This window comes from Garra rufa, chromosome 8 (genome assembly GCF_049309525.1).
Source record: "Garra rufa chromosome 8, GarRuf1.0, whole genome shotgun sequence".
Taxonomy (NCBI): domain Eukaryota; kingdom Metazoa; phylum Chordata; class Actinopteri; order Cypriniformes; family Cyprinidae; genus Garra; species Garra rufa.
In genome coordinates this window covers 35,216,285-35,229,511 of record NC_133368.1, presented here as the reverse complement: position 1 = coordinate 35,229,511, position 13,227 = coordinate 35,216,285, and the positions used below count along the sequence as shown (strand labels likewise).

At 43.3% G+C, this 13,227-nt stretch overlaps 1 protein-coding gene across 2 annotated transcripts in view; it reads left to right on the top strand.

Annotated features, from left to right (window-relative positions):
• The window catches only part of atp1a1b (ATPase Na+/K+ transporting subunit alpha 1b), a 34,729-nt gene that overhangs the window by 8,959 nt on the left and 12,543 nt on the right, over positions 1 to 13,227 (top strand). Inside the window, exons 1-3 of one of the 2 annotated variants that reach the window (XM_073845285.1) lie at positions 7,209 to 7,366; positions 12,969 to 13,082; positions 13,168 to 13,227. In XM_073845285.1, the coding sequence (XP_073701386.1) occupies positions 7,355 to 7,366; positions 12,969 to 13,082; positions 13,168 to 13,227 (186 nt within the window). In that variant the 5' untranslated portion in view covers positions 7,209 to 7,354. Of the gene's footprint in view, positions 1 to 7,208; positions 7,367 to 12,968; positions 13,083 to 13,167 lie in introns of those variants that run through there. The other variant, XM_073845284.1, reaches the window with a different exon arrangement.

Below are 13,227 nucleotides of genomic sequence, written 5' to 3'. Positions count from 1 at the left end.
CTTTCTAAGATCAATGCTGATATAGACCCCACTTGTGATAGATGCGGGCAAGATCCAGCCACTCTCCTACACATGTTCTGGACATGTCCAAAGCTTTACGCTTTTTGGCAGCCCATCTTTGACACCTTTTCTAAGATCTTTGCAAAAAGGCTTGCACCGTGTCCATTCATTGCACTTTTTGGCGTAACCCAGATAGATTCCCATCTAGAGATGTGGGAAAGAATAATGGTAGCTTTCTGCTCTCTTCTAGCTAGGAGACTGATATTATTGAAATGGAAAGATCCAGCACCTCCAACATATAGTCATTGGGTAAGGGAAATCATGTATCATATCAAGTTGGAAAAGATCAGATACACAGTCAGGGGGTCTACTAGGAAATTTTATAACATATGGCAGCCTTTTTTTATGTTTGTTGAAGATATGGAGGCAGAGAATATAGCAATGTGAACCCCTGTTGTTATCCTCAGTCATCTTGATTATTGTATTTTACTTATTTATTTTTGGTTATCTGGCTATCTGAGCTTTGTATATTGAACTATGTATTTCATACTGTGAACATTGTCTGGTATTTGTAGGGGGTGGATGGGTTTCAGTTTTGTTGAACTTATGTTATACTGTTAATTACAGTTTGTAAAACTAAATAAAAATACCTTGATCAAAAGTGCCAGGTGCAGGCACCTTAAGGCCTGCACGAGAGTGGTCCTGACCAGGGGGTACTTGAAGAACTCCGCGCCGCCACTGACTTCGCCCTTCGGGCCACTAGGTCGCGGCGTGTCCCCTTGGTCAGGTGATGTCCACCTGCGTGGTCCAGGAACGCCACCTATGGCTGGCTCTGGCCCGGATGGCAGAGGCCGACAAAGTTCGCTTTCTCGACTCTCCCATTCCCCAGAGCGGCCTATTCGGCGACACCGTGAAGGGTTTTTGCTCAGCGGCGTCGAACGTATCGCCGGCCCCCAAAAAGCCTGCGATCCTCCGCCCATCAGCATACCCCATCGAGATGCCAGAGCAGTACGCCTCCCCGTCGTTCGGGCTGGGCGTCTCCTCTGGCGCTCCAACGGTCCAGAGGCAGACGGAGGCCGTCCAACATATCCTGCCCCGCCGCGAAGTTACCGTTCCGCCGCCTGGGCCCCCGCCTCCGCCTGCCCGTCGCCGAGGGCGTCCCCCCGCAGCTCCGTCCCCTGCTGAGCCACACGATCCAGGTTCGCAGCCGACGTCGAGCCGCCCGTGGGAGAGGGACGCCGCTCGCCTCTCAGGGTCCTGCGACGGAAGACCCTCGCAGGCGAGCTTCGAAGCGTCCCTGATGCGAGCACCCCAGGAGGAGGAGAGAGCTACTCTGTCGGCACTCCCGCTGGAAGCGGGACTTAGCCGGTCATTTGAAATCACAGAAAGACCCAGCCTTCTCACCTCTGGGGCCCCGGCCCCGAGTTTCCTTCCTGAGCAGCACTTCCACTCCTTGGAACCAGACTCGGGACCGGATGTCGCCAGCGCGGGAACCAGGGAAGTAGGTAAGCACTGCTTAGTGCAGTTAGACACTTCTCCGGGACATTTATCCTTCTGGGTTTTGTCTCCTTCCCTGTCTTTCCCCAGGCTGCCCCACCACGGTCACGCCGGTCAACGTTCCCTTGATACCACTACACTGGTTGATACGGACGGTACGGCCCGGCTCCAGGCGTCCGCCCAGACTCACAGGTACCCCTTACATTCTTTATTCGGAAACAGGCGTGCCTCTGTTCTGCCTGCGGAGGTCGCGTTCCTACTGGCGAAGGACGCGATCCAGCCTGTCTCTCCAGCCGGGACGAGGTCGGGGTTTGATAAGAGTCCTGACTTCACGTGTCCAGTTAGAGTGGTGGGTTAACATCCGCCCTGGATGGAGCTCTGTTCCGATCCCTTCTTAGGCTGTCGGCACACATGCTCACGACGACGCACATACAAGTATGTTTCCGTCTCCAGGGCTGGGTTGCAGCCATCTGCCTGAAGGGCACCCGCTGTCGCGTCTCGATCTTCCCCGGCACACACCCCTTCGGCGGTCTGCCCCGGGGATCGAGCGCTCAGCGCGAGGTGCTTCCATTTGGCTAGTCCCTCTCCTTCCTGCCTTCTTAGGCCATGGGAGCTCCCCTGTCCCCTCTTCGGCAGACAGGTATTCGCGTCTTCAACCGTCTCTTCGACTGGTGCTTTTACCAGCCCACTCGTGAGTTCCGTTGTGCGAACATAGGGACCTGGTGCCTTGGCACCCCCGCCATCTGGTCCTTCAGGCCAACCGAGGAAATTCATTTCCTCGGTCGGGAGCCCGACTCGGTCCTCAAGACAGCCCGCCTTACTACCAAGAGCGCGCAGTCAGTGCTGTAGTTCCTGAGTCAATCAGGCACAACACAGCGGTTCTCTCAAACTGAGGCTCCTGGGGCACATGACAGCTCTAGCCGCTAAGAGCCGCTAAGCTTGTTCATGTGAGACCGCTTCAGCACGATCGAGTCCCATGATGGGCATGGCATCTCGGCCCACTCTGGACTGGCGTTTTCCCGCAGTTTGGCCGACAAGCCAGCCCGTGGCTTTGGGTTGCCATGTACTTACAGCCTCTCCATCTGCTCCCAGGGAGTACGTGGCAGATTTTGCTACTTGCCATTCACTTGAAGCAGGTAAACTCAACCGTGCAGCCTATCGGCTCTCACGGCAGTCCACCACCTGCAGGATGGCGACTCCACCCCGTGACGCAGCTAGTTTGGAGCATATCGGTAGGCCAGCCACATCCGCTCGCCCCCGATTGCTCTCATTACCAGCTGCCTCTTTCAGAGTAGCGCTGGCACTCAGCTGACCTCCGGGGCCCAAGTACGCCCTTCCCCAGCGAGCCTCCTTGCACAGACTCTGTGCAAGTCCAGGGAGGACGAGGAGTAAGTCTGTTGGTTGCGCTACAAGAATGGCCCACCCAGACTCAGGTCTAGTAACCGTTCCCTCGCGGCAGTCCCTCCCTGTAGGGCACGGGATGACACCCAGACCTCTCCGGCCTTCGCAGGCCGTGATACAATTATCACTCAGTACCGAGCTCCCTTGACTAGGCAGGCTCGCACTGAGATGAGGTCTATTTGCTGGCTTTCCACAGAGTTACACGGTTGCAGTATGCTTCCCTTCCTGCAGGAGAGTTGAGCACAGACTGTCCCTCAATCTCTAAGTATATGCCGCTGCTTCGCCGCGTATCACATGCAGTAGATGGAGCTAAGTAGGTAAGCATTCACTGGCCGTGAGGTTTCCCAGAGGTGCCCAGAATGCACCCCACACCCTCTTGGGGCCTTTCCGTCGCCTTCAGAGCCGCGGGACGCTCCAATTGAGCCATTGGCCTCAGTCGAGCTAGCATTCCTGTCATCAAGACAGCGCTCCTGACCGCCCTGGCTCCCGTTAAGAGGGCAGGAGACCTACAAGTTTTCTCTGTCAAGTAACGCCTCATACCCTCTGGGACCCCCCCGTCGCCCTTCGGGGCCGCGGGGTGCTCCTCAGGAGCCTCGGGCCTCAGTCGAGCTAGAATTTCTGTCATTAAGACAGCACTCCTGACTGCCCCGGCTTCCTTTAAGAGGGTAAGTTACCGACAAGCTCAGGTTCCTCAGAGGTGCTTAGCACGCACCTCATACCTCGTGGGCCTCCCCGTCGCCTTTCAGGGCTGCGGGTCGCTCCGTTGGAGCCACGGGCCTCAGTCGAGCTAAAGTTCCTGTCATTAAGACAGCGCTCCTGACTGCCCTGGCTCCCATCAAGAGGGCCTACAAGCTTCTCTGCCAGCAAAGTGTGTCGAGAATTCGGGCCCGGCGTTCTCCACGTTACCGTCGAGACCCCGGCTCGGTGCCCAAGGTCCCCACCACGCCTTTCCGCGACCAGGTGGTAGACCTGCAAGCTCTGCTCTGGAGGAGGCAGACCCAGTCGTGCGATGTTGTGTCGTTAAATATGTGAGACTGAATCACTCGGCACTTCAGGTGCACCAGCAGCTTCATCTGCCTCGGGATTCGCAGAAAGGGAATGCTCCCCGAACTGAGGTTGGCTAAATGGTGGTAGATGCCTCTCCCTGTTATACCCAGGGACAGCCGTGATCCTTGGTTCATGGCACCTCACCAGCAGATGTAAAAATCGGAAGCTGCGGGCTGGGCGACACCCTACCTTCGCTTGGTTCTCCAACCTTGCGTAGAGGCCGTTCTCCCGTGTCCTAACTTAGGGACTCTCAGGTGAGCGGGAAGACCGGCTGGTGTCGGCTTGCTGCGCCATTCCCACGTGGATCCGTGCGCTATTTCCCAGAATGTTCCCTCCGGCGAACCCTGGGCCCTCCTGCCCCGCAGTCAGGGCTAGGCGCGGAGTAGTCCTGCACTGTGATCCTGCCTGGGTTTCCTTCGCCCCGCAGGTTGTGGCTTAGTTTTTTATTATTCCAGCGGAGGAGACCGCTGTTTCCCTCGTATATCCCTAAAAACTTTTTATGGATATATTGAATTATTCTCATTTCCACATGTAAAATTTCATGTGCTCCCCCCCCCCAACCCATGCTTCAGTACAACTGGCATCCCTGGAGGGGCCCCCTTATTGGGCCCCAGGGCGTTGGGAAGGTTACGTTTCACTTCGCCTACCGGCACGTATACTTGTCAGCACGTGAAGCTGTTGCGTAACGCGGCGTCAGGGTCGTGGCCTTTTCCATGGGTTTGTTCCCAATGTAACGTCGAAGTGATTCGACTGAAGGGGTAACGTCTAGGTTACGAAGGTAACCCTCGTTCCCCGAAGGAGGGAACGGAGACGTTACATTCCCCTGCCACGCCCCTGGCGTCGCGCTGCAAAAGCCTGACTGAGTGGTGCGCGCAGCCATCTTATATACCCGTATGTACGGGGGCGTGGCCGGCGCGCACGTCCACTCGCCAATTTTCAATTGGCCTTTTTAATAAGGCTCAGAGGTGATCGGTCTCTCAAGCGAGATCCCAATGTAACGTCTCCGTTCCCTCCTTCGGGGAACGAGGGTTACCTTCGTAACCTAGACGTTTTTACTCCTCAAGTGTACAGTTTTTGGAGGATTTAGGATATTTTTGTAATATATATAAATTAATAAATTAATATTTTTTTATAGGTTTTTATACAAAAACAGCTTTTTTTGTAAAATTCCCTTTCATAAAAAACCCACATGTCTAAATTTCATTCATGGGAATAAAATGGATAATTTCACATGGTTTAGTGTAAGATTTTTGCCCATCTTTTGGAAAATCCAGTTTTAAAAGTAAAAAAAATACTTTTACCAGTAGGTGGCTGCAGAGCTCCACTATATGCTTTTTGCTATTTGACCACCTGAAAGATATCTTTTCACAAGTTTTTTTTCAGTTGAGTTCATATCTACATATCATGAAACACACAGGACTACATTTGGAGACCATAAAAACTGCTCTCTTATAATTTGTCAAAAAAAGAAAAAAAAGATGTTGTTGTTGCATTCTTATGTTCATGTTGTGTACTGCTACTCAATATGTAATAGAACTGGTTTTGTTTCAGTACAAAAAATGATTAACTTTGACAAAAAGCATTTTTTATTGTTATAATTGTGATTTCATAATATGTAGATATGTACTCAACTGAAAAAAACTTGTGAAAAAATATCTTATTGTTGGTCAAATAGCAATTAGTCAATAGTAGTGCTCTGCAGCCATCTAGTGGTAAAAGTTATATTTTTTTACTTTTAAAACTGCATTTTCCAAAAAATGGGCAAAAATCTTACACTAAACCATATCAAATTATCCATGCTATCCCCATGAATGAAAGTTTAAAATGTGGGTATTTTGTAAAGTGAATTTTACATAAAAAGCTGTTTTTGCATATAAAACTATTAAAAATAAATATTTATTTAATAATTTATATATATTTAAAAAAATAGCATAAATCCTACGAAAACTGCACAATTGTGGAGCAAAAACATTAATAAACAGGAAAAAAATTATTATATATTTTTTTTAACTATTATTTTGTTACAAAATTTAAGTTTTGTTGCCTGGGGTCTCTAGAGACCCCAAAGACCATGAGTGTGATTCCAAAACGAAGACCGCATAAGGGTTAAGGGCAATAATCTAGGGAAGAGTTCAGAAAAAAAATCTGCTGCACTGAAGGTTTACAGAAGCATGCAGCCTCCATTATCCATAATGGAAGACGACTGGAACAACTAGGACTCTAGAAAATGTCTGCCAGTCCCCATCCAAGCTGACAGAGCTTGAGAGGTGAAAAGGTGAGGCAAAGAATGGCAGATAATTGCCAAATGCAGATGTGCAAAGCTTGTCACATCATACCCAAAAAGACTTGAGGCTGTAAAGGTGCTTAAACTATGTACTGAGTTAAGGGTATGAATACTTATGCAATGTACTTATTTCAGTGTTTTATTTTTAATAAATTTGTAAAATTTGCAAATCATTTTTTTGCTTTGTCATTATTATGGTGTATGGAGTGTAAACTGATGTGGGGAAAAACTAATTTAAAGCAGTTTAACATAATGCTGCAAAAAAACAAAATGTGAAAAAAATGTAGAGGTATGAATACTTTTGCAAGGCACTGTATATCAAAACGTATTTTTTGAGTAATATGTATTGCTAAGAACTTTATTTGGATAGCTGTAAAAGTGATTTTCTCAATATTTTGATATTTTTTTGCACCCACAGATTCCAGATTGTTTAAATAGTTGTATCTCAACCAAATATTGCCCTATCCTAAAAAAAATGAAGATATATAAATCTCAAATCACAAAATTAAACAAAATGGACCCTTATAACTGGTTTTGTGGTCCAGGGTCACATATAGTTATTTAAAATAAATATTTGATATATAATATATATATATATATATATATATATATATATATATATATATATATATATATATATATATATATATATTTAAAACTTTTAATCGGTGCATATAGGCTACAGTAACAAAAAAATGAAATACAATACTTTTGGTAATTTTTTTTTTTTGGGGTTAAACATTTAAGTCAAAGTTGATTTTCTCCTGTTTTGTTTATCTTATTCTAGACAAGCTAAGAATTGTGCCGTATTGTTAATTTTGTAAAAGTAATAAACGCAAGAGGAAGAACGTTGTCTCTCTTCAGTGGATGCAAACCTTAGATTTTCACTTTCCTTCTCTTGTGCGCGCGCACTCACACAAACACACACACGCACACAGAGAGACACAAGCTACACAAAGAATTTACTCGCTTCCTATTGGTTGTTGAGATTCTACACAAACGTGTGATTGAGACTCGCATATGAGTTGAGCTGCAGAAGCCGTTGATCTGATGCTCTGCTCCACACGATTGAAAAACGCTTTGAAAGTGAACGTGAAGTAGCACAGCCGCCGTTCACAAGCGAAAATGGGAGTTGGGGTAGGTAAAATATGTTTTATGTTTTAATAACTATACTTGTTTAATCTGAAGCACGTACTAGAAATGCGCTTATGATTGATATTTTCATAAAGATAAGGATTATATTAGGTATGTGAAGATCGATGGTAAAAATAGGCTACCAATTTTTAACTTAATACCTATACACACAACGTTTGCATTTTGTAGCGAAAATATTTGTGTATTCGTGAAGTTATTACCGTTTGCATAACCATAGTTTTACCTTACTAAACTATGGATAGTGTAGCAAGATCATGGCTAATTTGTGGTTACCATGGTTTAACTATAGTTTGCAAACGCCATGTTTTTTGGCTTTATTTGTCGTAAAACAATGGTTAATTTTCATAAAGTATGTATATTTTTTATTTTTTTTTTTATTTTTGAGACCAAAAAGTTTGTGCGTTTCAGATTTTATTTTGTGTAACCGTGTGGTTGGCCAAAATGGAGTTTTTAACTGTTTGTTATTGTATGATTGCATTTTATATTCAGTTTAACTGAGAAGTAGGAGTGTAGTAGGCTGTAGTATGACCTGTGCTCAGTACATGCAGCACTCATTACTATTCATCACTATTTACGGCCTCATTTGCATATTCAGTGTGAAATCATGATTCAAAGCTGTGCTTACACTGTTGTCCAAATAACTTTGTTCTTGCGCAGTGTAGCAGTTGCATATTTTCCTTACCTTTTCCGCACTTTCCTAAAGCTAGTTCTAGAGCCACAGGTTGTTTGTTGATTTAGAGTGGAGTTTTCTCTCTCTCCCCCCACAAGAACATGGTGTGCTTTATCTAGGTCAGTTCATCTGAATTACCACAAAACTTTCCTAATCCTTTGTAATAAGAATAGAGGAAAGATGTCAGCATGAGCATGCAGTTACTTTTTGCCTCCTGATGTGCTGCAGCTATTTTCACAATGTAGATTCAAAGCTTCTTTCACTGTACCACAAACAGCTGTGGTAATAGGGATTGTTTACAACTGCTGTGAAGGTTTTAGGTCATACAATAAAATCAGATCTAATTCGGAAAAACATCCTCAAATCCATTTTTCATTCTCACAAACACTTGCTTCTGTCACACTGCTGTGTGTTGACACAAAGGTGGCATAACTTGTTTGCCTGAGGCAACAATTGCACTGAACTCTAGTTGACTGGACATCTGAATAAAACATGAGCACAAGTCTTTGTGTGGGTGTTTATTTGTTGTCAGTTTGCAGATTTGTGACCCTCACAGAAAATTCTGAGATAAACTAATCATACTCCCAACTTTGCCTACTCACATTCTCTCTGGGAAAAGAAATGTACTGTGGGAAAGGGCCTTGTTGCTTCTGCATATTTATTTTCACTGGATAGAGGCCAAGATGACATGCTTGTTTCCATAGCCCTTGTTATGATTGGCCATATGCCACAGAACATTATTAGACTTGTTTGTTCCATGTAGCAGATTGTGTCAAGAGAAAGCTGATCCCTTCGAAATACATCAAAGACACTTTACATCACAGGAGGTTGGTAGTAATTAGGGGCCAAGCCCTGAAAGGGCTGTAGCCCCTATTGTATCTGTATGTTTTCCTATTCTTCTTCTTCTTCTTCTTCTTCTCGTCCAATGGAAGTCTATGGCAGCCCTATGAAGGCAATATAGGAAAATTATGAAAATTGGCACAATTATAGACATGACCATAAATAGTAATCTGACCAAATTTGGAGTCCCTAGGACCAACTCTATAGCGCCACCACTAGTCCAAAATTAAAATGCTAATAACTCCTGAACCCCTAAATCTAGAAACATGAAACTTAGTAGACATGATTCCTCTCATCACGCTGATCACATTGAATACCTTACATTAAGACTCCACCCATTACAGTAGCGGCCATTTTGAAAAGTACAGTAATCAGTCTATTTGCTACTCCTCCTTCAAACTTGATCCAATTCTTCTCAAATTTGGCTCAGATGATCTCTAGACTGAGCTGAACAGACAAAACTAAACCAATATTTTTTAGTTATCTGTGTTCAAAAGTTATGATGTCGCAAAGTTAACGAGGTTGACCCAAAATCGGTTCAGAGGCTATATCTCTGCCAAACTTTGATCAATTGAAATGAAAATTGGCACGCTTCATTAGCACCATGGTCTGAGATAGTGATGCTCCGATTGATCGGCAACCGATCATGATCGGCCGATATTGGCTAAAAATAGCTTGATCGGCGAACCCCAAAAGCGCCGATCAAAAAAGCCGATCACTTGACGTAAATTACTCGCGCAACTTTTTCACACGTGCATGCACGGCGCCTAGGTAAACAACAGCAGAGCGGAGCTTACCAGTGGCAACATGCAACATGAGTACTAAATTCTTTATTAGTTTTGTAAGGGTAGTCTTGTTATTGGGCATGTGACTAGTTGTGCGTGTACAGAGCGCTGACTGTAGTTTTGCCGGAGAAGTTAAAGTATAGGCCTACTTTCGGTTTCATTCTGAGTGGCGAATGTGCGTGCTTGAATGTAAATGAATGTATCTTTCTATACCCGTCATATTGCAAAAATGTTACCGCTGTATGTCTGATTGTTGTCATCAGATCATGTTGTAGTTCAGTTCATATAGAATGAGGAGAAACGGTGCGCGTGTAATTCACGTGCGTATGTTTAGCGCCATTTTATCGCATCGTAATTCTAATGAACGCATATAGATGTTACTGAGGTGAATGTTTATGTTTCCTATATACAGACAGATTCTGATATATCATATTTAATTCAGCCTAAACCACATTTTACTACCTTTATCCTAATGACTGCAATGCTGGATAATATAATCCTTACATCATCTTAAAAAGCAGCTACAAATAACAAGCAAAGAACATTTACAATATCAAAGAACATAGACTAGTCTAGTGCGAGGTGCACTTTAATATAAATATATCTCTTCCCCATGCGGCGCGTTAAGGCGTCATGGCCACTCCATGCGTGTGTTTATATCACGACAAATTTCTGAAGCATCCTAGAACCGACTCTCTGCACTGCATCGCTAAAGTTAGGCGCCTTTTTGACGGATAATAACAATAACCGTCTTGCTATCGTCAAACCCTGGTGAAAAAAACAGCATATGCTGCTTAGGTATGTTTTGGTGCTGGGATGCTGGTTTATGCTGGTCCTTGACCAGCAACATGACCAGCATAAACCAGCAAAGGACCAGCGTTAACCAGCAAAGGACCAGCATAAACCAGCATCCCAGCACCAAAACATACCTAAGCAGCATATGCTGTTTTTTTCAGCAGGGAAGGCATCAGCAACTGGCGATATCTCTAACTATTGTCGATACACGATACTATCGTCTCCAACCCTAACTTGGTGGTTCTTCAAGATCTTGACTGTAGCCTATTTCTAGAGTTTTTTTTCCCAATATAGTTAATTTAGAGTTAGTTTCATTTCTACAAATGGTGCAAACTCTGCTAGATTATAGATCAAAGATTCCCATTCCCCTGCCATTCTGTGATCGGCAGTGATCGGCAATCGGCAGATCATGATCTTGGTGATCGGCCCCAAAAATGCTGATCGGAGCATCTCTAGTCTGAGGGTCCATGCCAAAGTTGGAAATAGCGCCACCTATGGGTCATGAGATAGCAAAAAAGCATATAATAGCTTATAACTTTTGTACAGTTAGTCAGAAAATTAATATACAGTGTCTGTGGATTCCTTGGGTCATGCTGAATCTGAGGATATCAATTTTGCCAGGATCGACTGAACCGTGTGTCCGCCATTTTGAAATATGTCATAAATTGCAATATCTTTTAAACCATTTGACATATCTGCACAAAAATCACTAAGCATCATAAACACAATGTCCTGAAGGTACCTCGGAAGTTTGAAGACAGCGCCACCTACTGTTTCAGAGATACAACAATTCTTACAAAAACACTCATCACTTCTGAAAACATTGTCCAAACTACGACATTACCAAACTCCTCAGTGTCGCAACATGTTGGGTGACTAACACTTGACCATGTGGTGCAAGTTCATTAAATTTTGCAAGCTGTGTAAAGCAAAAGGCTAAAGCCTAAAGGCTAAAAAAAATCTAATTTGGTGTGTCACAAGTGTTTGATCATGTGAATTTTTAAAAGTTGTTTAGAAGTTTCAAATTAAATCCAAATAAGCCAATCATTATTAGGCAAAAGAGCGGTTGAGAGGGGAAGAGCAGTACAGTGTGGAAATGCAGTAGAGCGGTTGGGTGGAAAGCATGCTAAGTTTGGTGAGTTTAACCCCTTAACCGTCACCCGTCCACTCTTGATCTCTAAAAATCTAAAATTAAAACTGAAGCTAAACTATATAAAAACTAAATATAAATGTATTTACAAAATAAAAACGAAGCTAAAACAAACAAAATCGTTAATGAAACTAATGAAAACAAAATTTGAAAACTCTATTAAAATAAAAGCAATTTAATAAAAAGCAAAACTATAATAAACTTGGTTTGAAAGCTGCATTTTCACTTCAGTGTTCAAAAATGATGGTGACAGCTAAATGGTTAAAAGCATCTAAATAAAATCCAACCTTGACACAAGCCAAAGCAGCCACAAAGGCTTGGCCCCGTAATTGCTGCTAGCAGCTATATTTTGAATATGTTTTAGTAATTAATAGTTGGGCTTGCCCTCATCTTCACCATGTGAGATACAAGGTAAAATGTGGCTGGAAACATGGAAAAACATGCATTTAATGTATAGGTTGTTTATAGTTCTCCTGAAAATTAAAATATTATCATTCATTACCCTTATGCTGTTGCAATCCCATAAGACCTTTGTTCATTTTCGGAACACAAATTAAGATAATTTCGATGAAATCCGAGAGCTTTCTGACTCTCCATAGACAGCAAAACAACAGACATGTTCAAGGCTCAGAAAGGTAAGGACATCATTAAAATAGTCTGTGTGACATCAGTGGTTCAATCGTAATGTAATGAGCTACGAGACTTTTTGTGCATAAGGAAAACAAAAATAATGACTTTAACAATTTACAAACAAAAAAGTATTCTTGTCGCTTAATGAAATGAAAACTGAACCACTGATGTCACAATGGGCTACTTTAATGATATCCTTACTCCCTTTCTTGGCCTTGAACATGGTTGTTGCATTGCTATCTATGCAGGGTCAGAAAGCTTCTGAAAATCAAGGTCAGATTTTATTAAAAAAAAATCATAATTGGTGTTCCAAAGATGAAGAAAGGTATTATGGGTTTGTAACGACATGTAACAAAACTATCCCTTTAAGGTATCATAAAAGTGATAACTTGAGAAGTGTAGTGCACAAACAGTAAAGTTCACATATATGGTGCTTTTCATCCTATTTAGAAGCTTGAAAACTTCAGAAAGCTTAGTAATTGCATGTAAAAGAGTAAGCAGCACAGCCTATAGAATTTCTTCTTTTGTGTTCAGTTGACGAAAGAAACTGAAATGGGTTTGAAACAAAATGAAAGTAAATAATGACTTTTCATTTTTTTGAGGAGAGTGAATTATTTTCTTTACCTTTTTTTCCACAAAATGACTTGGTTAACAATTGTCACAGCCTTATTATTTGACCAAGTTGTTATTTGATGTTTCAAACATCTGTTTCAGGATGGACGGGACCAGTACGAGCTGGCGGCAACGTCAGAGCAAGGAGGAAAGAAAAAGAACAAAAACAAGAAGAAGGAAAAAGATATGGATGAGCTGAAAAAGGAAGTGAATTTGGTGAGACTTTACTTAGCTTTGTTCAATAGGGTATACTCTGATAATTTTCACAAGGCTGAAACTTTCTATATAATTTCTGTTTCAGGATGATCACAAACTGACTTTGGAAGAGCTCAACCGTAAATATGGCACAGACTTGAGCAGA